This window comes from Mytilus trossulus, chromosome 6 (genome assembly GCF_036588685.1).
Source record: "Mytilus trossulus isolate FHL-02 chromosome 6, PNRI_Mtr1.1.1.hap1, whole genome shotgun sequence".
Lineage (NCBI taxonomy): Eukaryota > Metazoa > Mollusca > Bivalvia > Mytilida > Mytilidae > Mytilus > Mytilus trossulus.
In genome coordinates, this window is record NC_086378.1 from 82,334,109 (window position 1) to 82,362,035 (window position 27,927).

The window sequence follows — 27,927 nt, forward strand, 5'->3', positions numbered from 1 at the left end:
TTTTCTTTTTGAAAACAGGAAAATGTTTTCAATTCTTTAAAGGGGGTCGAATTGATAATCTGTGCTCTGGCCTTGCGTTCATAATACTTTTGAGCATGGTTTTTGTACTCAGACTCAAGATTCAACCAATCAAAATACTGGATTTTATGTTTCGAGCACTTATTTTGTACTCGGAGTACTGAGTAAAGTTTTATGACCAAGAGCCCAGACAGATGTTATTTTCATAAATGTATACTATCTGTAACAGCATTCCTATTTTGTTCAGATAAGGTCTTTTCCTATGTACCACATAACTGGCCACATAAACTTATTGTTTGCATTTAATATGAAGAATATGATATGTTGATAGTTGCCAAACGCTTTGTTTACTTCCTATTCACTTTTATTTTCAATTTTATTTTCATACGTATGTGTTATTTGAAGACAGTATTTGTTAATGATATTTGATAATGTTACTGTCATTGTTAAGAATATGTTGCCTACTATAACCTTCTTTCATGTATCATGGTTTGGTTAAAAGTATTTTGGTTGGTGTGCAACTTTCTAAGTAACTACAAAATTTTGTCAACAGGATAAAATACAATAAAAATCAGGATTTATTTTATGAAAAATGCATGCTCATTCAAAAGGTGTCACAGTTGGACCTCAAATTGCATGCTTAAATATTTTACTATATAAATCTTTAAGGCAGAAAAATATTACAAAAGTTTCAACTGTTTAATACATTATTTATTTAATTGCAATGCCATTAATTGTTCTACAAATATTGGAGAGGCAATGATTGTACTTGAGGTAGAAATTTATCAAAATCAACATTTCACTGATATAAATGTAGCACAAGATTTTAAATAAATAAATAAAAAGTCACTACATACATGATCTAAATTACATTATGAACTAGATATGACTAATATGAAAATTACACATTAATTCAAAATGCTTTGTAAACAGCAAAATTAAGTGTTAATCTTGGGGTGTTTTTCATGAGGAGTAATTCACCTTATAAAATTGAGAATGGAAATGGGGAACATGTCAAAGAGACAACAACCCGATCAAAGAGAAGAAAACAGCCTAAGGCCACCAATGGGTCTTCAATACAGTGAGAAAATCCTACACCCAGAGGCAGGGTTCAGCTGGCCCCTAAACAAAAAGTATATACTAGTTTAATGATAACGGACATCAACAATATAGTATTGTTCAAAAGAAAGATGTAAAATATAACTGGGTTTTAAACAAGCAGAAGATTCTGAACATTTTCCTAAGACATGGATCTGAATCTGGAGGATAATAAACAAACAAGGTAAATGTGGAGAATAATTAGTGAACAGACATGAGAGGCTGTTTGTTGAATAAATTGGTAATACAGACTAAAATATAAAAAATGTGTTTGAAACAGACATAATGTACAATAACAAATCATTTTAAAACCAGACTGTGTGGACAGTTTTTCAAGAAATGGAAATTGTAAGTGAATTTTTGCGACGTTCAAAAGCAGTACTAACCAGTTTTTATTTTTTTACAAAATTTCATTAAAATTCAAAATATCACCCAATAACATATATATACTTTCATAACTTATAAATCATGATTCTTTAGGGTAAATTAACAAAAGTGGTATAAAACCAGCTGTAATAAATATAAAACTGTAAATTGAACATTTCATAGATCTATAAAATATCATAATGCTGCTTAATAATATTCATACAAATACTTAAATCTGAATTTTTATATAAATATATATATATCACATCAAATTTTGACTGTAAATTATTCTGATATGTATATGATCCCTTACACTGATTCCCTTCTTATCCTAGTCTTTAAAACCTTGCCCTGGGCATTCCAATGAAAGACAAATCTGTTATAGGAATAACATGTCCATCGCCTTGAGTAACATTACACAGGAATTTAACATCATAAATAAAATCTCTGTGACTCTCTTTGTCTTTTAAAACATAACGATTATGATGTGGATATTTCTGATGAATTTCACTCAAAGTTCCTGGTATAATGAGTGGTCCCTTAGCACCATAGATATCTGGATCATCTGGGTAAAGATCATCCCCTGAAACATAATTTTATATCATTAACACAGAATTTATGTTATCATTTTTAGTTTGATTTAAATGAAACAAATATTTATAATTTATAAGTTAAAATAAAATCTACGTGGTTAATGTCTGTCATATTTGTTCTTCATAAATTGTTTTATAAAAAAGGGTTGTTAATTTTCTGATTTTCATGTTTTGGCCTTATACCATCATGATCATGTTTATAGCTGACTGTAATATATGAGTTTTACCCATTCTTAAAGGCCATACAGCATGTACAGAGACCTATAAATAAAGAATGATGGCAATCATATTTTTGATGGTGACTTGACAAACAGGGATTTGTTTTGGACCAATTCATTGACAATATGCACATTTGTTAGCAAAAATTTTTGTTTGATTTAGGTTTAAGAATATGCAAAATCAATACAGTATGTTTAGATTTATAATCTCCTTTTTTTTAAGTTCTCCCTTATCAATTTATTCAGACCACAAGACAATAAAAAAGAAAACATTTGTCATGAAAAAGACTCTTAAAGTTAAGAAGTATGTAAAATGTTGGGTATTTGTGTCTTCTTACAATTCTGAAGTGGAATGTTCCCTGAAGGCATATACAAGTATATATACTAGCTATCAACAGATTTGAATTATCAAATATTTGACAGAATCCTCAGATATATATATATATGCCTTTAACTATAAAACTTTGTTAAAGCAAAAAACTATTCAACATTTTCTATAAATGTACCTGGATATAGAATAAAGATTCCATCATCACAGACAGCAGGTACTGGAAAATTTCTCGTTACTCTTTTGTCAATTCTGGTCAGACAAAATTCATTTAACTCCTCCATATCTTTAAAGTTTAGAAATCTACATATTTCATAGATCTGTGGTGGAGCCAGTTTGACTTTAGATTCTAAATGACTTTTTATCAGCTCATCTGGTGGAGACCACTGAAGATAAAACAAGGTATATTAAATCTAGATTAATGACATTGTTATTGTAATACATGTATACGTACAAATGTATTCTGATTATTCCAGTCAGTATTGTGTTAAATATTCAACCAAGTCATTATCATTGATCATGGTCATACATGTATCATTGTTAATAAAATTTGTGAAATATAAATTATGTATCTATAGTTGGCTGTTATCTGCTCTTTGGTTGGGTTGTTGTCTCTTTGACACATTCAACATTTCCATTCACAATTTTATCATAAATTGTGGTCATGGTAAAAAATTAAATAAATAAAATAAATTGCAACATTGAAAAGAATATGACACAAGTCAATGTGCAAGCTGTAGATATATATTTAGCTGTAATTTTTGGGGCCCTTTATAGATTTCTGTTCCGTGTGAGCCAAGGCTCTGTTTTGAAGGCTATAAGGGCCCTTTATAGATTGCTGTTCTGTGTGAGCCAAGGCTCTGTGTTAAAGGCTATAACTTGACCTATAATGGTTAACTTTTATCAATTTTTACTTGAATGGAGAGTTGTTTCATTGGCACTCACACCACATCTTCATATCTATTTGAAATGTTACAAAACTGAAAATTATGGTAGTTTAACATACATGACATAAAAACAAGAATGCACATAGTAGTATTAAAGAGAAGTAGGCAGAATTTTAACCTGTAAATGTACTGTTTCTTTGTCATCGTGGACAGCATCTGGTATAGTGTCCAGTAAACAAAGAAAGAATGCAGTATCATATCTTCTTTTGGAACCTTCATCAGTTCCAGACGATTTTCTTGCCACAGTGACAGGTGTCAACCAGTTTGACCATTCTGTTAATGACCATATGTCAGGAACCATATTAAATTCTTGACACATTTTGATGAATTGTGTTGCATCTTTATCGACCTTCTCCCTCCATATCTCAGAATCAGAAATACCAATATTACCAATTGTTCCATAGAGCTTTGATACATTTGAAGTCTCTGTTAAGAGGTTGATTTTATTGTCATTAGAAGATCTGGTAAGTAATATTCCACATTCTTCGAATGTCTCTCTTATAGCACATATTCTAAAGGCAACTTCACTTGGTATTTTCGAAAAATGTTCATCCCTTTGTCTGCTAAACATTGGAGGACCTTGTCCCACCTTTGAAAAATGAGCAAATGTTTTGGCCCATATATCATTGTCAAGAGAGGAAAAAACATCCACCCATTCTGGGGAAAAGTCTGCTTCTTCTGCCACGCCCCCTGGAAACACACTCAAGCTTGGCATAAATTTGCTTTTTCCACTTCTTTTCAACATTAAAATTTCATACGAGTATCTGTTTGCAATGTTCTTCGATTTGGCAGCAATAATCAGAGTAGCTGCCTCCCTCCAATGTTTTAAAATAGTAGCCATTTTATAAAGAATATTTGTTAAATCAAGTTGACAATCATTCAATGGGGGCAGCCATTTTTAAATTTATAGGTTTAGCTATGTTTATGAAATTATTTTAGTGTTTCAATCTTCATAAATTCATAAATTCTATTTCAAAAACAAGATTTTTATTTTTTTTATTGCTAAAAAGTAAAAACAAATACCAAATTTAATTTTTGTATAACACTATTATTGGAAAAAAGTATCGATAATTTCCAAAATGAGAAAAGGTAATTTATCTTTTAGTCAAATCCGTAGGAAGGTTTGTAATAATACCGAAGAGTAGATAGATGCAAGAAACATTGTATACACAAATAAATATGTTTCGCCATTGTATTCCTCATTTTTAGAATAACGATTATGAAATACGTGTGCCTAAAATGTTATAGTTTCATCTCAAACAAATCCTATGTCAAATAAAAATGTGTGACAAGGAAATTGGTTTGAGTGAAATTTTTTGTTGGTTTTCAGATCCTTTTGAAGTTGTCTTGTGATCATCTTTGACACCAAGCAAGAAGAGTGAAATGGCAGCTTCTAGGGCTCAGTAAGAACATTATTTTACTCAATTGATATTAATTTCCTGAACGTATAAAATGAATTCCTTAGGAAAAATGATTTATTTTCTAATTCTGAAAATAATTGTGTTATAAAAAAAACATTTGTTTAGGCTGATATGTCATGATATGGTACATGTATCACAAAACACAATTGTTCAAATCAACAAATTATCGAAGAACAAATTCAAAAAATGTGATTGAATAAAATTACTAATGCATAAAGATGCATGTTCAAAAATTTAAAAAAAAAATTATATATTTGAAGATCGAAGGCTTTCCTAAGTGATCAATCTTTAAAGGGAAGGTATCAAAAAAGGGGCCTTGCATGTAAGGAGGGGTGGTAGAATTGAAAAGATAATTTAATTAGAATATTCACTTATGTTTACCCCCTTTGTTTTTAATTAGATAAAGTGGAATTTTTTTGTACATGTAGGTTAAACATGTTGAAAGACATTAGAAAAGTTATATTCAGGACAAAGTATTTTGTAAATTAAGACTATAAAACCATAACTGTGTCTTGCATGCAATCTATCTGTTTATAAAGCTGTAAAATATCTAAGAGTTAATGTTAACAGTGTTATTCTTCGTCCACTATGTCGCTAACAGTATATATATGTACATCCAAAGTACCCAACATTATACTTATCTTGGTGTAACTTTTAGTGCATCTGGCAGCTTTTCAGAAGCCAAAAACATGTTATATAAAAAAGGCTTCAAAGCATTCTTTAAATATACAAAATATTTTACTAATTATAAACCTAATATCTCCACTCTAATGCACATTTTTGATCACACAGTGAAACCTGTATTATTATATGGTTCAGAAATATGGGGCTGTTTTAATTCTAAAAAGTTAAATAATGACACAGAACTTAATTATTTCTATAGATTATGTAAAGATCTAAAAAATGAAAAAGTGCATCTAAAATTCTGCAGATTTACATTAGGAGTGAATAAGCACGCAACAAATTTAGCCATATTTGGCGAATTAGGTCGTTATCCTCTAATGATAGATATTTTAACAAACATGATTAAATATTGGAAAAGAATTCATATTAAAAATAATATTTTATTAACAAATGCATACTCTCTCTCAAATACATTATCTAAAGCTGGGAAGAATTGTTGGGCTAGTAGTATTGATGCTATCTTAAAATTACTTGATTTAAAAGAGTATCAGGTGCTCTCATCTAAAATAAACATTAGAAATATGGTGAAAAAGAAATTATATTTAAAGTATTGCAGCATATGGAAGAAAGAATTATTTAATGATAAAAGACAAAATAAGACCTCTGGAAATAAACTTAGAACTTATCGATTATTTAAACCAAATTTTAATTTTGAGCCTTACTTATTGAAATTACCATATATTCAAAGATGTGTTTTAACAAGATTTAGAATTGGAGCTCACAAACTTGAAATAGAAAAAGGTCGTTATTTTAATATTAAACTAGAAAATAGAATATGCAAACTCTGTAATGAGGAAATAGAAGATGAGATGCATTTTCTTTTAACATGTAAAACTCTGGATAATGTTAGAAATCCCTTTCTAAGCAAAATATATAGTAAAAATAAAAATATTTCAAAACTTGATAACAAATCTCTTTTTATTTGGCTAATGGGAAATGAAGATAAAAACATTTTGATAATAATTTGTCAGTTATTAGAGATTTTAAATATAAACAGAAATACAATATTAAATTAGATTTCTCTATATAAAATTATGTATGATCAAATATGCATTTACATAAGTTATTTCTTTTACATTTGATAAATTACTAGTATATACTACGAGGTGTGCTGTCCAATAAAGGGACCAGAATAACAGACTATTGGTCATATTGTATAATATATGTTTATTATTTACAAATTGTCTACTTCATTTTCTTTAACATTATATCAATCAACTAAATCAAAATCAATCATATTATGTACTTTGTTTAACCTATTTTGAATTTACTTTACATTATGTTTGAAAATTGTATTATAATTATTCTGCTCATTCTGGGCGCCGTGATTGGCAAATTAAATATTTGTTTGTTTGTTTGTTTTTGTGTACTTTTCATTTCAGACCAGCATTTTGTAGAGGTCCACATACACTCACTGTTCCAGCAGAATTATTTCAGGAGAACAGACAAAGGTTATGTGAAAGGTTAAAGGGTAAAGTTCCAACTGGTGCCATTGTATTGTTGCAGGGTGGAGAGTCGCAGACTAGATATTGTTCCGACCATGAACCTATATTTAGACAGGTAACATTATACTGTAACTCAATTTCCATGAAAATAAAAGAATCTATAGTATTAGGGAACCATCTTATTTGCATATATATGCAGTGGTATACCTGTAGGAGAAAGTAAGCTTTGAATAAAATTTCTTCACTTGAAATTTGTAGCTTCATAATACATGTATCAATTTCAGGAGTCACACATGTATTATATTGATTGCATGAAGTGCCATATTATTTTAATGATTTCTGTGAAATAAGTATTGAGAAAAATAACATGAATAAATAGTATGTTATTCATTTTAGAAATATAGCATATTTAAAGCACGATATGTAAAACTGCTTTTGTTTTGCCTATTGTTATTATAATATACAGTTATTCTTCAACAATGCAATCAATCTAAATAAAATGACAAACCCATTCATGCCATTAGGGTTAATATTTAAAGTGTTACCATGATATATGGTATAGACTTATAATTTACATAACACCAAGTCTGAAAAAAATGTCACTTTCTTTTATTGGAGTGGTACAATTATGTTCTATTTTCCAGGAGTCCTACTTCCAATGGGCTTTTGGAGTAGAAGAACCTGATTTTTATGGTGCCATTGAGGTAGATACAGGAAATGCAATATTGTTTCCTCCCAAACTTCCAGATGCTTATGCTGTCTGGATGGGAAAGTAAGATATTTACAAAAGAGAACATAGTGTATACATTGTATTGCCCTTCAGTGAAATGTTAATACTGATTTTAAACGGCTTGATGACATCACTTGTGTGTGACATCAATTAGATTGTACAATAACAGATGTTTTTCAAATAGAATTTGAAAAAGATCTTGTAGGAAAAAATACTTAAATTTGAAATACTTATGTGTTGCTTAGAATATTTTCTTGTTGGGGTAGATAAACATCTGTACAGTACAGTGCAGTACCAAATTTACAGTACTAAAATTACAGTGTAAGAAAAATATGATTTCCAAATATTGAATGTCACTTCATCTTTTTAATTATTTAGAAACTTTGCTTTAATTTTGTAAAATTCAAAGATGGTCAAACACACTGCATGAACCTCAAAGTTGATTACATTTAAGCCTTAAAATTGCTGATGACAGAATGTAGGAATAGTTTTTTTCTGGCTTTCACAACCATCAATGCAGGCAAGTCAGAAATCAAACAAGGAAAAACATGATCATGAATTGATAATGATGACATACTGTTAAAGATCATCTTTTTTTTTTTTTAATAACATATCTGAAAACAACGAAACAATACATTTTATTAATGTAGATGCTGTTTGAAGTTTTTAAGGAACAAAATAACTATATTTTCAGGTTACTTTCATGTGAAGACTTTAAAGAGAGATATGGTGTAAATGAAGCTCATTGGTCATCAGATGTAAGATAATATACAATTGTATTTTATTCTGCAACTTATGAGAAGAAAATTGTTAATTTGGGGCTCTGAAAACATTCAATCAATAGGGAAGAATAGACTTTTCATGAAATAATGAAATTAATTTAATAAGGAAAAAGTAAACAACAAATAAATTTGAAAGAATATAAATTATTTTCTTAGGATAAAAAATCATATAACCATTTTCTTATGAAAATAAAGATGATTTTTTTTTTAACCAAGACCCAAATCTCTTGGTCAATATATATCATGCATCCACAAAAAATACATTTTCCCCTAAATCTACAAAAAATGATACCCACAAAAATATATGAATCTACACTACACTGAAATTTTGTCCTTTTGTATCTTCTTTCCAATAAATTATTTTAAATAAATTGTTTATTGCTGTTTTATTTCAGATCCCTTCAGTATTGAAAGAAAGAAACCCAGCAGTCCTGTTAACATTGGTAAGTAAGTGTATAAAACCCAGCAGTCCTGTTAACATTGGTAAGTAAGGGGAAGAAACCCAGCAGTCCTGTTAACATTGGTAAGTTGGTGTATAAAACCCAGCAGTCCTGTTAACATTGGTAAGTAAGGGGAAGAAACCCAGCAGTCCTGTTAACATTGGTAAGTTAGTGTATAAAACCCAGAAGTCCTGTCAACATTGGTAAGTTAGTGTATAAAACACAGCATTCCTGTTAACATTGGTAAGTAAGGGGAAGAAACCCAGCAGTCCTGTTAACATTGTTAAGTTAGTGTTTAATTTTAACGTTCACTGTTTGATTTTACTCTTTATTGAAAAATTTTAACAAATTGAAAAGTTTAAATCTGGTTAAACCATAAAGCTGAATACATTTGAGCTGCGTCAGATAGGAATGAACCTTGTCCAAGTGCAGGATACATGTAAATGTAAAAGGCTTTGATGAATTTTGGAACATTCACATATGAAATAAAAGATGCATTTGGTAGATATAGGAAGATGTGGTGTGAGTGCCAATGAGACAACTCTCCATTCAAATAACAATTTAAAAAATTAAACCATTATTATAAATGTACGGCCTTCACCACGAAGTCTTAAGTCTTAATTTTTCTTTAGATTTTACCTACATTGATCTTTGATGGATAACAGTCTCATTTCAATTCAATGTGTGGCCTTCAACACGGAGCCTTGGCTCACAACGAACAACAAGCTTTTGGTCTGTTTTGTAGGGTTTTTATAACAATTCATTTTCAAACAGTTACAGACTTTTCATAGTGATTTGTTCAACCCCTAATATAAAGTAAACAGATGTATTGATATTCATTGGCATACGGTCGATCTGATCTATCTGACCCAGCTTATTTATTTTTTGATGATAAAATAAAAATGATATCTCCATATGATCATGATGATACACTTTATTTAAATGGAAGATAAATGTAAAATATTATTTTCCAGAAAGGACTGAACACAGACAGTGGTAACTATAGCAGAGAAGCAGCATTTGATGGAATCAGTCAGTAAGTATAGTTCAGATTGTTTTGATATACCATTAAAATCATGATATCTAAATTTAAGTTTCTTTTCTTTATTTCCTGTGAAATATTAAAATGTAAGTTCAGTAATATTCACCTTTGGTTTAATTTTGGAAGTTAAAGTTTACTCTTTTATTTTTAATAGGAAATTAATTTCATTTGAAAGGTTATTTTTAAGCAATCTTTGGAAGTAATACCTATTGGAGAAGAAAAAAACTTATTAATTTTTTATGGCATCTTGGTCAAAAGCCAAGGTTACAATATTAGTTAAAGCTGATTGCATTGATTGTGTAGGTAAAGGTAATATCTTTGGTTATCTTGCTTGCTAGCTGAACCATGAAGTCATTATTAGGTTAGGTAAACTACTCTCCTTTAAGAGTAGACTAGTCTAAAAGATAACCAATGTTTCTATCTGTAGGATAAGGCTACTTTGAAAGGAGGGTAGTATACCTTACCTACTAATGACTTCACGGTTCAGCTAGCAAGCAAGCTTACCAAAGATATTACCTTTACCTACACACTCAATGCAATCTGCTATAATACTGTAGGAACTCAAATATAAATCTGAAGTTTGGGAGTAAAATGATTGACTTGCACACATGACATTAGTTTTCAGCATACTATACACAAATCCTTATCAAAACTGCAATAACTCATTTCTTGTCTTCAAATTTTGACAGATTGCAACTTGACATGGTTATTTTGTATTTTCAACATGTTTAATGGAAATTTTCTAAAGAAAATTTTTTAATGTTTCAGATTTAAAGTAGATAATACAATTCTTCATCCACAGATCAGCGAATGGTGAGTATATGAAAAAAGATTTTAAGACTTGACCTGAACACAAGTTTTTAGAACAGTTTTTTTAGCTATATATATGAACTTTTACAATATAATATATTCCAGATTCTTAATAGATATAGGAAGATGTGGTGTGAGTGCCAATCAGACAACTCTCCATCCAAATAACAATTTAAAAAAGTAAACCATTATAGGTCAATGTACGGCCTTCAACACGGAGTCTTAAGTCTTAATTTTTCTTCAGGTTTTTCCTACATTGATCTTTGATGGATAACAGTCTCATTTCAATTTAATTCACATTTATTCTTATTGTAATCAACATGAATATTGTTATTTTATATTTATATCTTTTCATTAAAACATTTGACATAAACATAAACATTAACTTTTGGCTTATCTAAGTACATGTACAAACATTGAAGCCTGATGTCCTTTAAAGCAAGGGAAGTAAATATGTAGTTGCTAAATGTATTTGAATTCCATTTTTCAGTAGAGTTTTCAAGTCAGACAAAGAATTAGATGCTTTGAGATATTCCAATAAGATTAGCAGTGATGCTCATAAAGAGGTATGGGAATATGTACTATTAGATCTGTCAGATTAGCCAAATTCTGGAGCATTTGAGTTTTTGTTTTTGAGATTAGTTCATATTGTCTCCTATTGTGTGTGTTTTTTTTGTCATTTTCTTTTGTCTATGCTGTTTTCTGATTTCTTTGACATCTCTCCATCTAATTCTTGCTTAGAAGAATCAGTAGACAAGAAGATTGCCTTCAGAGTCACTAGCTTTTCAACACATAATGTTGTGAGTTTTAAGAACAACAATTTTTAGTAAATTTTTGTTATCTTTTACAAAAATCTTCCCCTCTGAAACAACTGAGACATAATTTGAATAAACTAGGCCACACACATCATCAGGGTATCTACTATACAAAAATGTGTCAGATGCCCACCAACATGCTGGATATGGCTCAATGAGAAACATATAGAGGTAAAATACAGTATTTGGCTGAAAATCTCTGAAATTAAAGCGAAAGTATAATTGTTGTATCATTTCATATGTAAATTGTAAACAAAAATATCAAGTGAGCTTTTGTTTCATTTTTCATGGCTGTTCATAAGGAATCATTTGATGGCAATTTTACTTGATTGCTACAATAGAACTGTTCTGGTGTTTGTAATTCACAGTTTTATATTAACAGAGTGGCCCATTAACAAAAATGATTGTAAGATCTCCTGAATAAAAAACATACTCCTTTATACTGTATTTCATTAAACCTTGAAATAAAAACATGTTGTTTAATTAGCTGCCTCCTTGATGTCTAACAAATAATATGTTTATAAATTAATGGTCTTTTTCTTTATTTTTTCTTACAGATAATGAAATCAATCCGACCAGGAGTGTACGAATACCAGATGGAAAGGTAGGCATATCTATTAAAAATATTAAATAATATACAATTATGGCCCTCGGGCTGCGCCCTCATTGAAATAACCTTTTCGTGTTGACAATTTTGGATATTCATCGATTCTAAGGGGCCACAATTGATTTATTATACCAAACTAACAGTGGAAAGGCATTTCGAAAACTTTCTATACGTTTACATAACAAAGTCAAAGACAAGTTGACGACAATTGAAAATACATTTGTGTTCTAGAATTTCTAGAATGTACAACAAAGGTAGAATCTTTTTGTAAAATATTGATGGCCCTGAAAAGGACCGTAACGTTTACTCTTTAAGAACTATCATCAGCTGCTGGCACTCTATTCATGTCTAATGCCTTATTTCCTCGTCTCTTCTTATTCTTCGTCTCTTCTTATTCTTTGTCTCTCGGTGAGCTTTAAGTGTAATGTGAACGCTGCCATTTTGTTTATTTACGTCTGTGACGTCATAATCATGTGAGATAACTCAAGTACAAATCAACAATCTCAAAAGGTTATTCGCTGGTGAATAATAGGGTTATTTACCGCTAGTGGAAATTTTTAGGGTTATTTGTCCTTCCTTGCAATTGAATGAAAAACAACTGAATTATTCCATGTCACGTGATAACGTTTCACCCAATAGAATTGTTTAAAATATATGTAAGGTATAATAATAAAAGTTAACTTATTGGCTTATACTTGATCTTATATAACTGATGCTATTTCCTAAAAAAAATTGATGTCACAAAGCAAATATTTTCACATCACAATGTCCCATGGCGTCTTTCCTCCAATGACCTTAAGTCAGCTGGGATATTTCATTCATTAAATGGAAATTGAAAACTTGTCTATTCTGGTATTCTACTAAATAAATGTTCTGAAGAATACTTGTTTGGTGATAGAGCAGTAATCTAAAGTTAAATAACATACAATATGCATATAAATTGTATATGTGTCATGTTTTAAAAGGTAACTCTTCTTAATAAAGGAAAATGCAAAGCAAATTAACTGTTAATGTTGCGGGAATTGGTTTTTAACTTACCTCAACTCAAATTAAGGGAATCTGAGCATACCTAGCTGTAGTTGTAGAATCAGAAAAGAGGATATATTTTCTCTATATTTACTGTCATAGAGAAATTCTATCCTTGTTAATGCTATTTGAAATTATAACAGATTTTCCAAATGAATATTATTAAATCAAAATACCTATCATACAAATTTATTTTCTAAGTTGACAGAATGCACTATGTAAAGTTAAGGGGTTAACTATCGTTATATAAGTGTAGCCTTTCAGTACATGAAAATGTCTTGTCAAACTATGTTGTAAATGCGATATTGAGAGTTTTCAATCCACCTGACATTGTCAGTATACAAATAATAGTAGTGAGGTTTGAGTTTTTTTTGGTCATATCCATGTGATGTCACATGTGAATGTTTGCAAATGTGTGAATTTAATACAATTCTTGACAAGAAATTGTTTACATTACACAAGTTGCAAAAAGTAGAGTGAAGTGTATAAATGGAATGTATACCTAACTCCAAATTATTCACAATCACTTTGATTTTAATTGTCCTTTGTCTTTTATTTTTTTAAATTTTGATTTCAGTTTATTCAAGCATTACTGTTATTTAACATGTGTAATGAGAGATGAAGCTTACACTTGTATTTGTTTTGACTTCTGATTTCAGTTTATTCAAGCATTACTGTTATTTTACGGGTGGAATGCGAGGTGAAGCTTACACTTGTATTTGTTTTGACTTCTGATTTCAGTTTATTCAAGCATTACTGTTATTTTACGGGTGGAATGCGAGGTGAAGCTTACACTTGTATTTGTGGAACGTAAGTATTTATTGTTCACTGTTTACATTTCAGTCTGTTTAAACATTATTGTTATTTCACTGGTGGAACAAGAAATGGGGCATATGCTTGTGTTTGTGGATCGTAAGTACTATGCACAATTACATATGCATGAAGATTTTCATTTAATACATTAGATTATTAGAGAACTGTGGAATCTTTAATATTCATTTGATACCAACGCTCATGGATTTCATGTGTAAAGGTAAATCACAAAAAAATTCAGTGACATACACATTTTCTATTGTTACTTATGCATATATACTTTGGCAAAAACATAAATCAAATATTTTTACGAAAAATTGGTATCAACAAAAATAAAAGAAACTACAGTACTTCTTTTGAGTTTATATATCTTACCATCTTACAATCTATTCTCTTTCAAAAATAATACTAAATTTTATAGTAATTGGCATTAGACTATAATGTGATTGATCGGGTCTCCTCTATACAAAAAGGTATATAAGTTAATTGGAAAGAATAGAATAATTGCCATCTTCTCATTAAGTTTCCATAGTTGTAAAAACATTTTCCCATTAGATTGATTGATTGTTGGTTGCTTAACATCCAGTGGCAAATATTTCATGCATATTCAGGACGATTTTCCCATTAGAAGAAGAATAGTTATTTTATCTTGGCCATAAAATCACTTGAATGAAAATGTGATTGGGACACTCAAATAAATAGTCAGAAAGATGCATGTTCCTGTCAACTATAGAAGACTTGAGAAAAGGTATGAGGCAACGGGTTCTCTAGCAGGCGTTGATAATTATTCAAGGAACCTTTCTACTATTCTTTCAGTATAATTATCCTCAGAGAAATAACTGCATGGTTAGATCATAATGGTATATTTTCATTCTTCTACAATATTTAGTAGTCATTTTTAAGAGGCAACTACTGTTCATCTGTTGTTAACAAATAGGCAGTGTGACAATTTTAAGTGTATATTTTCAGTGGAGACAATGGTTCTGTATTACATTATGGCCATGCAGGTGCCCCAAATAGTAAACTGGTGCAGGATGGTGATATGTGGTAAGTTGGTAATAAGACACAATTATATCTTTTTGCTACATAGGATTCTTCTAGCGCTGGAATTGTTATACTTTTAAGGACTTTGTAAATGATAATTATTTCACACTTATTAGATTATTTCTTTTAAGATGTTCTTTTTTTCCTGTGGAATAATTGTTGCAGCTTGAAATTAAGAAATTGGTAAAAGTTGCAATATTTCAATACTTGTTTCTTTATGAGTTACATCTAAGTTTGTCATGCAAATTATACCACACTTGTAATTCAAAGTATCAGAAAACAGGGAGTAGATGTTTCTGTAGGTGTGTGACAGATTCAAATAGCATTCACACATAACAACTCATCACTGTTGACCTGAAAACCAAAAAAAATATGAAGTCATTCTGTTCTCTCATGCAAGTGTGATGAAAACTTTTGTTAGAAGAACAAATGGACCAATGGATATAGGGACAACATGATTGAGATTTTTTTTTAGATTTCAGACAATGTTAATGAAAATACCTTTTTACTAATTAATTCCATGTTGATGTGTAGATTGAATTATTTTCCTTTCAGTTTATTTGATATGGGCTGTGAGTATTATTGCTACACATCAGATATCACATGTTCCTTCCCAGCCAATGGAAAGTTTACAGAGAGGCAAAAAGGAATATATGAAGCTGTGTATAAATCTAGTAGGGCAGTAATGGCAGCTGTTAAACCAGGTACAGTCTCATCAAGTCATCTTGTGATTACTTAAGGATTTCTCATGTTTTTAGAATTTGATAGTTGATTAGATATTAAAAAAAATCAAGAATTAATGTATTGTACAACAATGTAAAGCTTTTCCCATTTATTCCATCATTCAAGTTCTTGGATGAGTTATTCCTTTTATTACATTGCCTTTTAATGCCAATAGGTAAAAAAACAAATAGAAGCACCTACATATTTTCAACACATTCTTACTTTATGTAGATGCAACTTCATTGTCAACAACTATTGTTTTGTATAACAGATGTGAAATTACAGAATTTATTTCTCATGCGGAATATCAGTTCAAATGACTGGAAAATCACAATCTTTCATGTACTGTCCTATAACAATGTTATTTTTTTAAGAGTAAAATAGAGTTAAGACGTATTTATACATCTTCTTCTGAGAACAATACAGATATCTATAAATTTGCTATTGTGTTTAGGTGTTTGTTGGGTTGACATGCACTTGCTGGCAGATAGAACACACCTAGAGGAATTGAAGAGACTTGGTCTGGTTACAGGAGATGTTGATGAGATGATGAAAGTCAGACTTGGGGCTGTGTTCATGCCACATGGTCTGGGTCATTTTATGGGACTAGATACACATGATGTGGGAGGATACCCAGAGGTATGGATTCAATTTTAAATGGGAGAATTAATAAATAGTTAATCTTTAATGGATGAGATAAGTGAATAAATATAGATTCCACAACTGCAACAAGTGTATTACAATATTTCTCCACTCGAGAGAGTTAAATTTTAATATTTAAAGCGTGAGGCTTTCCAATCTTTTTAAATTATTAAGAATTAACTATTGAGAGGGAAGAAATATCACAATACACAAATTACAGTGGTGGAATCTGTTTCCCTCCTAACATGCCTAAATTTTTATCCTTTTTTTTCAAAGATTTGAGGAAAGATGTGTACTTTTGATGTGACGTCATCAGGCATGGTCGCCTTTTTCATGACAATACAATAAGAAAATTCAGAAGAAAACAAGAAAACGTCACATGTTAATTTCAACCAATCATTTGCAGAGAACTGATTTTTCAGTAGAGATGAGAAAAAAAATTCTCACACCGGTCTGGAATTGAGAAAATAGCACAAAAATTAGAGAAACTTACAAATACAACTAGAATATTTTTACAGTGATAAATGTATCTCATAAAACTAATTAAATCTTATGAAATCATTAAGTCTTTGACAAGCAAATTAAATACCAGTCTATCATTCTTATGATTTCAGGGCACTGAGAGAAGCAAAGAAGCAGGATTGAAATCCCTGAGAACAGTAAGAACTCTACAACAAAGAATGGTTCTCACCATTGAACCTGGAATATATTTTATTGATGTGGTGAGTTATTTATATATACTTTCTGGTAATGGTACTATATATGTAGATAAAGTGAGTGAGACAGAGAGCAAACAACTCAAAAACCAATGAGAGCAGTGGGATGCATAATGTTGTAACTTATTGATTTATCTCATCATGTGTCCTATCTTAATAGATTTATATCCAAAATAGTTTACAAGGGCGTTTATTTGCAAATTGCAAATGTTTACAGTTCATACTTAAAATCAAAAATCCTCTAATTGTCTGATTAGTTAAAGGGGAGGCATAAGGTCTTACATTCTAATGATTTTTGTAAATTTTACATATTTGTATTGTTTAAAGTTGTTATTTGTTGTTTGTATTTAGTAGCAATCCATTTTACGGATTTTATACTCATAAAATATTATATCTGATAGGTGTACTAAGTGTAAACAGTACTACATTGTATTCATTTAATCACATAAAATAATTATTTGATTTATATTATTCCAGTTATTGGATGCAGCTTTGAATAACCCTGAACAAGCCAAGTTTTTAGTACGTGAAAAGATTGACAGCCATCGAGGCTTTGGAGGGGTAAGCTAAATAATATCTTCAATGCTAGGTCAAGGAAAAGTTCAAATATAATACCTTAAACAATAGCTAGAAGGTGTTGTATGAAGCTTCAATCTGTGTAGATGAAATATAGAAACATATTTAGTTTGCATTATTTTGCACTTGATTTTGTTTTAAAAACATTTTAAATGAGGCTTACAACCTGCCAATTATATAGAATATATGTGGTAAAATTGAACCTGTGTAAGCTACATTTTGAGATACATACTGTTAACTTATTTCTCCAAATCTTCGTCAATTTATCCCTTTCTGCATCCATTGAATAAAAAATTTAATCAACATGTGGTTCGTTTGATCTCAGTTCTTCATTGGTTAAAATTCGATTATGACGTCAAATTTTCTTGTTTTCCTCTTGATTTCCTATTGTGATGGCATGAAAAAAGGCAACCATGCCTGATGACTTCACATAGAAAGAACACATCTTTTTGCAGATCAGTCGCAAAGAAGGAATAAGTTTGCTGTGTATTGTTTGAAAAACATTAGAAAAAACAGATTCCACCACCAAATCTCGTGTAATACCATATTTAACCACTCTCGACAGTTAAATTTTAAATATTTAAACATTTAAACTGTCTCGTTTGGATAAATATCGTATTACGCTCGATGCAGTGGTGGAATCTATAGTAATATTACTAATGATTGTTTTCCAGGTCAGAATAGAAGATGATATAGCCATAATTACTAATGATTGTTTTCTAGGTCAGAATAGAAGATGATATAGCCATAATTACTAATGATTGTTTTCTAGGTCAGAATAGAAGATGATATAGCCATAATTACTAATGATTGTTTTCTAGGTCAGAATAGAAGATGATATAGCCATAATTACTAATGATTGTTTTCTAGGTCAGAATAGAAGATGATATAGCCATAATTACTAATGATTGTTTTCTAGGTCAGAATAGAAGATGATATAGCCATAATTACTAATGATTGTTTTCTAGGTCAGAATAGAAGATGATATAGCCATAATTACTAATGATTGTTTTCTAGGTCAGAATAGAAGATGATATAGCCATAATTACTAATAATTGTTTTCTAGGTCAGAATAGAAGATGATATAGCCATAATTACTAATGATTGTTTTCTAGGTCAGAATAGAAGATGATATAGCCATAATAACTAATGATTGTTTTCTAGGTCAGAATAGAAGATGATATAGCCATAATTACTAATAATTGTTTTCTAGGTCAGAATAGAAGATGATATAGCCATAATTACTAATGATTGTTTTCCAGGTCAGAATAGAAGATGATATAGCCATAATTACTAATGATTGTTTTCTAGGTCAGAATAGAAGATGATATAGCCATAATTACTAATGATTGTTTTTCAGGTCAGAATAGAAGATGATATAGCCATAATTACTAATAATTGTTTTCTAGGTCAGAATAGAAGATGATATAGCCATAATAACTAATGATTGTTTTCTAGGTCAGAATAGAAGATGATATAGCCATAATTACTAATGATTGTTTTCTAGGTCAGAATAGAAGATGATATAGCCATAATTACTAATGATTGTTTTCTAGGTCAGAATAGAAGATGATATAGCCATAATTACTAATGATTGTTTTCTAGGTCAGAATAGAAGATGATATAGCCATAATTACTAATGATTGTTTTCTAGGTCAGAATAGAAGATGATATAGCCATAATTACTAATGATTGTTTTCTAGGTCAGAATAGAAGATGATATAGCCATAATTACTAATGATTGTTTTCTAGGTCAGAATAGAAGATGATATAGCCATAATTACTAATAATTGTTTTCTAGGTCAGAATAGAAGATGATATAGCCATAATTACTAATGATTGTTTTCTAGGTCAGAATAGAAGATGATATAGCCATAATAACTAATGATTGTTTTCTAGGTCAGAATAGAAGATGATATAGCCATAATTACTAATAATTGTTTTCTAGGTCAGAATAGAAGATGATATAGCCATAATTACTAATGATTGTTTTCCAGGTCAGAATAGAAGATGATATAGCCATAATTACTAATGATTGTTTTCTAGGTCAGAATAGAAGATGATATAGCCATAATTACTAATGATTGTTTTTCAGGTCAGAATAGAAGATGATATAGCCATAATTACTAATAATTGTTTTCTAGGTCAGAATAGAAGATGATATAGCCATAATAACTAATGATTGTTTTCTAGGTCAGAATAGAAGATGATATAGCCATAATTACTGATGATTGTTTTTCAGGTCAGAATAGAAGATGATATAGCCATAATTACTAATAATTGTTTTCTAGGTCAGAATAGAAGATGATATAGCCATAATTACTAATGATAGTTTTCTAGGTCAGAATAGAAGATGATATAGCCATAATTACTAATAATTGTTTTCCAGGTCAGAATAGAAGATGATATAGCCATAATTACTTATGATTGTTTTCCAGGTCAGAATAGAAGATGATATAGCCATAATTACTAATAATTGTTTTCTAGGTCAGAATAGAAGATGATATAGCCATAATTACTAATGATTGTTTTCTAGGTCAGAATAGAAGATGATATAGCCATAATTACTAATGATTGTTTTCTAGGTCAGAATAGAAGATGATATAGCCATAATTACTAATGATTGTTTTCTAGGTCAGAATAGAAGATGATATAGCCATAATTACTAATAATTGTTTTCTAGGTCAGAATAGAAGATGATATAGCCATAATAACTAATGATTGTTTTCTAGGTCAGAATAGAAGATGATATAGCCATAATTACTAATGATTGTTTTCTAGGTCAGAATAGAAGATGATATAGCCATAATTACTAATGATTGTTTTTCAGGTCAGAATAGAAGATGATATAGCCATAATTACTAATAATTGTTTTCTAGGTCAGAATAGAAGATGATATAGCCATAATAACTAATGATTGTTTTCTAGGTCAGAATAGAAGATGATATAGCCATAATTACTGATGATTGTTTTTCAGGTCAGAATAGAAGATGATATAGCCATAATTACTAATAATTGTTTTCTAGGTCAGAATAGAAGATGATATAGCCATAATTACTAATGATAGTTTTCTAGGTCAGAATAGAAGATGATATAGCCATAATAACTAATGATTGTTTTCCAGGTCAGAATAGAAGATGATATAGCCATAATTACTAATGATTGTTTTCTAGGTCAGAATAGAAGATGATATAGCCATAATAACTAATGATTGTTTTCTAGGTCAGAATAGAAGATAATATAGCCATAATTACTTATGATTGTTTTCTAGGTCAGAATAGAAGATAATATAGCCATAATTACTAATGATTGTTTTCCAGGTCAGAATAGAAGATGATATAGCCATAATTACTAATAATTGTTTTCTAGGTCAGAATAGAAGATGATATAGCCATAATTACTAATGATTGTTTTCCAGGTCAGAATAGAAGATGATATAGCCATAATTACTAATAATTGTTTTCCAGGTCAGAATAGAAGATGATATAGCCATAATTACTTATGATTGTTTTCCAGGTCAGAATAGAAGATGATATAGCCATAATTACTAATAATTGTTTTCTAGGTCAGAATAGAAGATGATATAGCCATAATTACTAATAATTGTTTTTCAGGTCAGAATAGAAGATGATATAGCCATAATTACTAATGATTGTTTTCCAGGTCAGAACAGAAGATGATATAGCCATTATTACTAATGATTGTTTTCCAGGTCAGAATAGAAGATGATATAGCCATAATTACTAATGATTGTTTTCTAGGTCAGAATAGAAGATGATATAGCCATAATTACTAATGATTGTTTTTCAGGTCAGAATAGAAGATGATATAGCCATAATTACTAATGATTGTTTTCTAGGTCAGAATAGAAGATGATATAGCCATAATTACTAATGATTGTTTTCTAGGTCAGAATAGAAGATGATATAGCCATAATTACTAATGATTGTTTTCCAGGTCAGAATAGAAGATGATATAGCCATAATTACTAATGATTGTTTTCTAGGTCAGAATAGAAGATGATATAGCCATAATTACTAATGATTGTTTTTCAGGTCAGAATAGAAGATGATATAGCCATAATTACTAATGATTGTTTTCTAGGTCAGAATAGAAGATGATATAGCCATAATTACTAATGATTGCAGAGCTCCAGATAAGCTGCGTATTTGCGTGATCACGCAATTCAAATAATAGAAAACCCAATGCAATTGCCCATTGCAGGGTATAATAACCCAATTAATTCAAAGGAAAACCCAATTATATACCAAAACCATGAGTTCTCAACCCTTTTGTTGGCTACCGTTTGCGTTATTTACCCTTATCTGTTTTCACTTGTTGCGTAATCTATTTTTATTATATTTATAATTGGAAATGTCCTTTCGTTCTTAAAATAGATTCCTGCATATCAAGTAGCTGAAATGGGTCCCTGTTGGCATTTTCCCTTGCTCAAAAGGTACACGTGGTTTTGAAATCATTTCGATCTTCTCGGCGTTTATCCGATTAGCGTGCGTCATATTGTCATATTTTTTTTCGAATTGCTCGAGATTTATCAAAACATACATTGAATTAAAACGAAAGTGAATGTCCGATAAAAATATTGAATAGAAGCATGTTTTCAGCTTCTTTTGCATAGCTGAGGGAAAGATATGATGATAACAACACTCAGCCAGTGTTTTTAGGAAGCGTCCGTCGAACGCATGGGCGTGTTTGCGTACCTCAACGAGAACATAATTTGCTAATAAACACAGGACTTCGTCAAAAACTGAATCAGTTGCCGTTAGAAAATGTGAAAGGCCAAATCAATTATGAAATGATATGTAATTGGAAACCAAAAGTTCTAATAAGGGATGAATTAACCCAGATTTATGTAAATTGAATAAAACAAAAACATTCAAGTATATACTATTTTTTTTTTTCGTTTTCACGGTTAATGAGTGAATACACACACAGGTACTCCTCTCAGAATTTTTAAATAAAGGTATATAAGAGAAAAAAAGATTTGAGACGAGTGCTTGGGAATGCACATATCCGTTATATACAGTTTACATTATAAGTTGTGAGAAATTACAAAACTGGCAGAAGGTTAAAAACGGGACACAAATGAAACCTACAATTGCTCGTCAGTGACTTAAGAAAATAAAACAGCTATAGCACATATTATTCAAAGAAAGAAACATACTTAAGATGGAAAAACATCCGGGGTTGATATTGCCTAAATATTCAATAGTGTGTTGATGAAAAAACCCAATACACTAAGGAGCTTGGTGGTGAAAAACCCAATTTGATATTTACTTGAGGGGTGAATTGGAATTGATAATGCAATTGAAAATCTTTATCACCCAATTACATAAGAAAATGGTGGGTAAAAACCCCAATTTGTGAATTCTTATCTGGAGCTCTGTGATTGTTTTCTAGGTCAGAATAGAAGATGATATAGCCATAATTACTAATGATTGTTTTCTAGGTCAGAATAGAAGATGATATAGCCATAATTACTAATGATTGTTTTCTAGGTCAGAATAGAAGATGATATAGCCATAATTACTAATGATTGTTTTCCAGGTCAGAATAGAAGATGATATAGCCATAATTACTAATGATTGTTTTCTAGGTAAGAATAGAAGATGATATAGCCATAATTACTAATGATTGTTTTCCAGGTCAGAATAGAAGATGATATAGCCATAATTACTAATGATTGTTTTTCAGGTCAGAATAGAAGATGATATAGCCATAATTACTAATGATTGTTTTCTAGGTAAGAATAGAAGATGATATAGCCATAATTACTAATGATTGTTTTTCAGGTCAGAATAGAAGATGATATAGCCATAATTACTAATGATTGTTTTCCAGGTCAGAATAGAAGATGATATAGCCATAATTACTAATGATTGTTTTTCAGGTCAGAATAGAAGATGATATAGCCATAATAACTAATGATTGTTTTCTAGGTCAGAATAGAAGATGATATAGCCATAATAACTAATGATAGTTTTCCAGGTCAGAATAGAAGATGATATAGCCATAATTACTAATGATTGTTTTCCAGGTCAGAATAGAAGATGATATAGCCATAATTACTAATGATTGTTTTCCAGGTCAGAATAGAAGATGATATAGCCATAATTACTAATGATTGTTTTCCAGGTCAGAATAGAAGATGATATAGCCATAATTACTTATGATTGTTTTCTAGGTCAGAATAGAAGATGATATAGCCATAATTACTAATGATTGTTTTCCAGGTCAGAATAGAAGATGATATAGCCATAATTACTAATGATTGTTTTCCAGGTCAGAATTGAAGATGATATAGCCATAATTACTAATAATTGTTTTCTAGGTCAGAATAGAAGAGGATATAGCCATAATTACTAATGATTGTTTTTCAGGTCAGAATAGAAGATGATATAGCCATAATTACTAATGATTGTTTTCCAGGTCAGAATTGAAGATGATATAGCCATAATTACTAATAATTGTTTTCTAGGTCAGAATAGAAGAGGATATAGCCATAATTACTAATGATTGTTTTTCAGGTCAGAATAGAAGATGATATAGCCATAATTACTAATAATTGTTTTCTAGGTCAGAATAGAAGATAATATAGCCATAATTACTAATGATTGTTTTTTCAGGTCATAATAGAAGATGATATAGCCATAATTACTAATAATTGTTTTCTAGGTCAGAATAGAAGATGATATAGCCATAATTACTAATGATTGTTTTCTAGGTCAGAATAGAAGATGATATAGCCATAATTACTAATGATTGTTTTTCAGGTCAGAATAGAAGATGATATAGCCATAATTACTAATGATTGTTTTCTAGGTCAGAATAGAAGATGATATAGCCATAATAACTAATGATTGTTTTCTAGGTCAGAATAGAAGATGATATAGCCATAATTACTAATAATTGTTTTCTAGGTCAGAATAGAAGATGATATAGCCATAATTACTAATGATTGTTTTCTAGGTCAGAATAGAAGATGATATAGCCATAATAACTAATGATTGTTTTCTAGGTCAGAATAGAAGATGATATAGCCATAATAACTAATGATTGTTTTCCAGGTCAGAATAGAAGATGATATAGCCATAATTACTAATAATTGTTTTCTAGGTCAGAATAGAAGATGATATAGCCATAATTACTAATGATTGTTTTCTAGGTCAGAATAGAAGATGAAATAGCCATAATTACTAATGATTGTTTTTCAGGTCAGAATAGAAGAAGATGATATAGCCATAATTACTAATGATTGTTTTCTAGGTCAGAATAGAAGAAGATGATATAGCCATAATTACTAATGATTGTTTTCTAGGTCAGAATAGAAGATGATATAGCCATAATTACTAATGATTGTTTTTTCTAGGTCAGAATAGAAGATGATGATATAGCCATAATTACTAATAATTGTTTTCTAGGTCAGAATAGAAGATGATATAGCCATAATTACTAATGATTGTTTTCTAGGTCAGAATAGAAGATGATATAGCCATAATTACTAATGATTGTTTTTTCAGGTCATAATAGAAGATGATATAGCCATAATTACTAATAATTGTTTTCTAGGTCAGAATAGAAGATGATATAGCCATAATTACTAATGATTGTTTTCCAGGTCAGAATAGAAGATGATATAGCCATAATTACTAATGATTGTTTTTCAGGTCAGAATAGAAGATGATATAGCCATAATTACTAATAATTGTTTTCTAGGTCAGAATAGAAGATGATATAGCCATAATTACTAATGATTGTTTTCCAGGTCAGAATAGAAGATGATATAGCCATAATTACTCATGATTGTTTTCTAGGTCAGAATAGAAGATGATATAGCCATAATTACTAATGATTGTTTTTCAGGTCAGAATAGAAGATGATATAGCCATAATTACTAATAATTGTTTTCTAGGTCAGAATAGAAGATGATATAGCCATAATTACTAATAATTGTTTTCTAGGTCAGAATAGAAGATGATATAGCCATAATTACTAATGATTGTTTTCCAGGTCAGAATAGAAGATGATATAGCCATAATTACTAATGATTGTTTTCCAGGTCAGAATAGAAGATGATATAGCCATAATTACTAATGATTGTTTTTCAGGTCAGAATAGAAGATGATATAGCCATAATTACTAATGATTGTTTTCCAGGTCAGAATAGAAGATGATATAGCTATAATAACTAATGATTGTTTTCTAGGTCAGAATAGAAGATGATATAGCCATAATTACTAATAATTGTTTTTCAGGTCAGAATAGAAGATGATATAGCCATAATTACTTATGATTGTTTTCCAGGTCAGAATAGAAGATGATATAGCCATAATTACTAATAATTGTTTTCTAGGTCAGAATAGAAGATGATATAGCCATAATAACTAATGATTGTTTTTCAGGTCAGAATAGAAGATGATATAGCCATAATTACTAATGATTGTTTTCTAGGTCAGAATAGAAGATGATATAGCCATAATTACTAATGATTGTTTTCTAGGTCAGAATAGAAGATGATATAGCCATAATTACTAATGATTGTTTTCCAGGTCAGAATAGAAGATGATATAGCCATAATTACTTATGATTGTTTTCTAGGTCAGAATAGAAGATGATATAGCCATAATAACTAATGATTGTTTTCTAGGTCAGAATAGAAGATGATATAGCCATAATTACTAATGATTGTTTTTCAGGTCAGAATAGAAGATGATATAGCCATAATTACTAATGATTGTTTTCCAGGTCAGAATAGAAGATGATATAGCCATAATTACTAATGATTGTTTTCTAGGTCAGAATAGAAGATGATATAGCCATAATTACTAATAATTGTTTTCTAGGTCAGAATAGAAGATGATATAGCCATAATAACTAATGATTGTTTTCTAGGTCAGAATAGAAGATGATATAGCCATAATTACTAATGATTGTTTTTCAGGTCAGAATAGAAGATGATATAGCCATAATTACTAATAATTGTTTTCCAGGTCAGAATAGAAGATGATATAGCCATAATTACTAATGATTGTTTTTCAGGTCAGAATAAAAGATGATATAGCCATAATTACTAATGATTGTTTTCCAGGTCAGAATAGAAGATGATATAGCCATAATTACTAATGATTGTTTTCCAGGTCAGAATAAAAGATGATATAGCCATAATTACTAATGATTGTTTTCCAGGTCAGAATAGAATATGATATAGCCATAATTACTAATGATTGTTTTCTAGGTCAGAATAGAAGATGATATAGCCATAATTACTAATGATTGTTTTCTAGGTCAGAATAGAAGATGATATAGCCATAATTACTAATGATTGTTTTTCAGGTCAGAATAGAAGATGATATAGCCATAATTACTAATAATTGTTTTCCAGGTCAGAATAGAAGATGATATAGCCATAATTACTAATGATTGTTTTCCAGGTCAGAATAGAAGATGATATAGCCATAATTACTAATAATTGTTTTTCAAGTCAGAATAGAAGATGATATAGCCATAATTACTAATAATTGTTTTCCAGGTCAGAATAGAAGATGATATAGCCATAACTGAGAATGGAATGGAACTTATGACATGTGTTCCTAGAACTGTGGAAGAGATCGAGAGATTAATGGAGGAGGGTAGGAAACAACCACCAATACCTCTCCCACAGGACATGAAAAAGTGATTTACAAAGAACTTTATATACCAGACTGTCTCAAACAGACACTAAATAAACATGTCAAACATGTAGTCCCTAGTCAGTTTTTTTAGGGGGTATGGGTTGCTACACATTTTAAATGTATAATGACTAATATAAAATAAATTATAACCAACAGTATTGACCAAATAACTAGGAAATCATGTTTACATTCATGTTTTTTCCATTGTTAATTAACTGTTTGTAATATCAAGACCAAAATAATACAATCTTTGTTCAGTCATTGAAAATCAGTAAGTTAACATTCCAAAATTAGGGTATTATTTTGATAAATGCTAGTTGATAGAACATTTTTCTATCTAATATGTCATGATAA

The 27,927-nt window shown here is 29.9% G+C and overlaps 2 protein-coding genes across 3 annotated transcripts; one reads left to right on the forward strand and one right to left on the reverse strand.

Annotated features, from left to right (window-relative positions):
- Positions 1 to 578: 578 nt before the first annotated feature.
- Positions 579 to 4,470, reverse strand: LOC134722026 (acyl-coenzyme A diphosphatase NUDT19-like). Its single transcript, XM_063585444.1, has 3 exons — positions 3,687 to 4,470; positions 2,800 to 3,007; positions 579 to 2,065 (listed from the first exon to the last, which is right to left on the reverse strand). The coding sequence occupies exons 1-3, from the start codon at positions 4,407 to 4,409 to the stop codon at positions 1,821 to 1,823; spliced, it is 1,176 nt and encodes a 391-aa protein (XP_063441514.1). The 5' UTR covers positions 4,410 to 4,470; the 3' UTR covers positions 579 to 1,820.
- Positions 4,471 to 4,840: 370 nt separating this feature from the next.
- LOC134722027 (xaa-Pro dipeptidase-like) lies at positions 4,841 to 27,899 on the forward strand. Of its 2 annotated transcripts, none has more exons than XM_063585445.1 (16): positions 4,841 to 4,971; positions 7,056 to 7,233; positions 7,763 to 7,890; positions 8,543 to 8,606; positions 9,026 to 9,073; positions 10,045 to 10,106; positions 10,881 to 10,925; positions 11,413 to 11,488; positions 12,295 to 12,341; positions 14,112 to 14,180; positions 15,153 to 15,230; positions 15,783 to 15,931; positions 16,405 to 16,589; positions 17,207 to 17,314; positions 17,786 to 17,869; positions 27,432 to 27,899. In XM_063585445.1, exons 1-16 carry the CDS (start codon positions 4,952 to 4,954, stop codon positions 27,576 to 27,578), a joined length of 1,488 nt encoding a protein of 495 aa, XP_063441515.1. In that variant the 5' UTR covers positions 4,841 to 4,951; the 3' UTR covers positions 27,579 to 27,899. The 2 variants fall into 2 exon arrangements, with proteins under 2 accessions (XP_063441515.1, XP_063441516.1); XM_063585446.1 differs by lacking the exon at positions 14,112 to 14,180 and adding an exon at positions 14,214 to 14,282.
- The last annotated feature ends 28 nt before the right edge of the window (positions 27,900 to 27,927 follow it).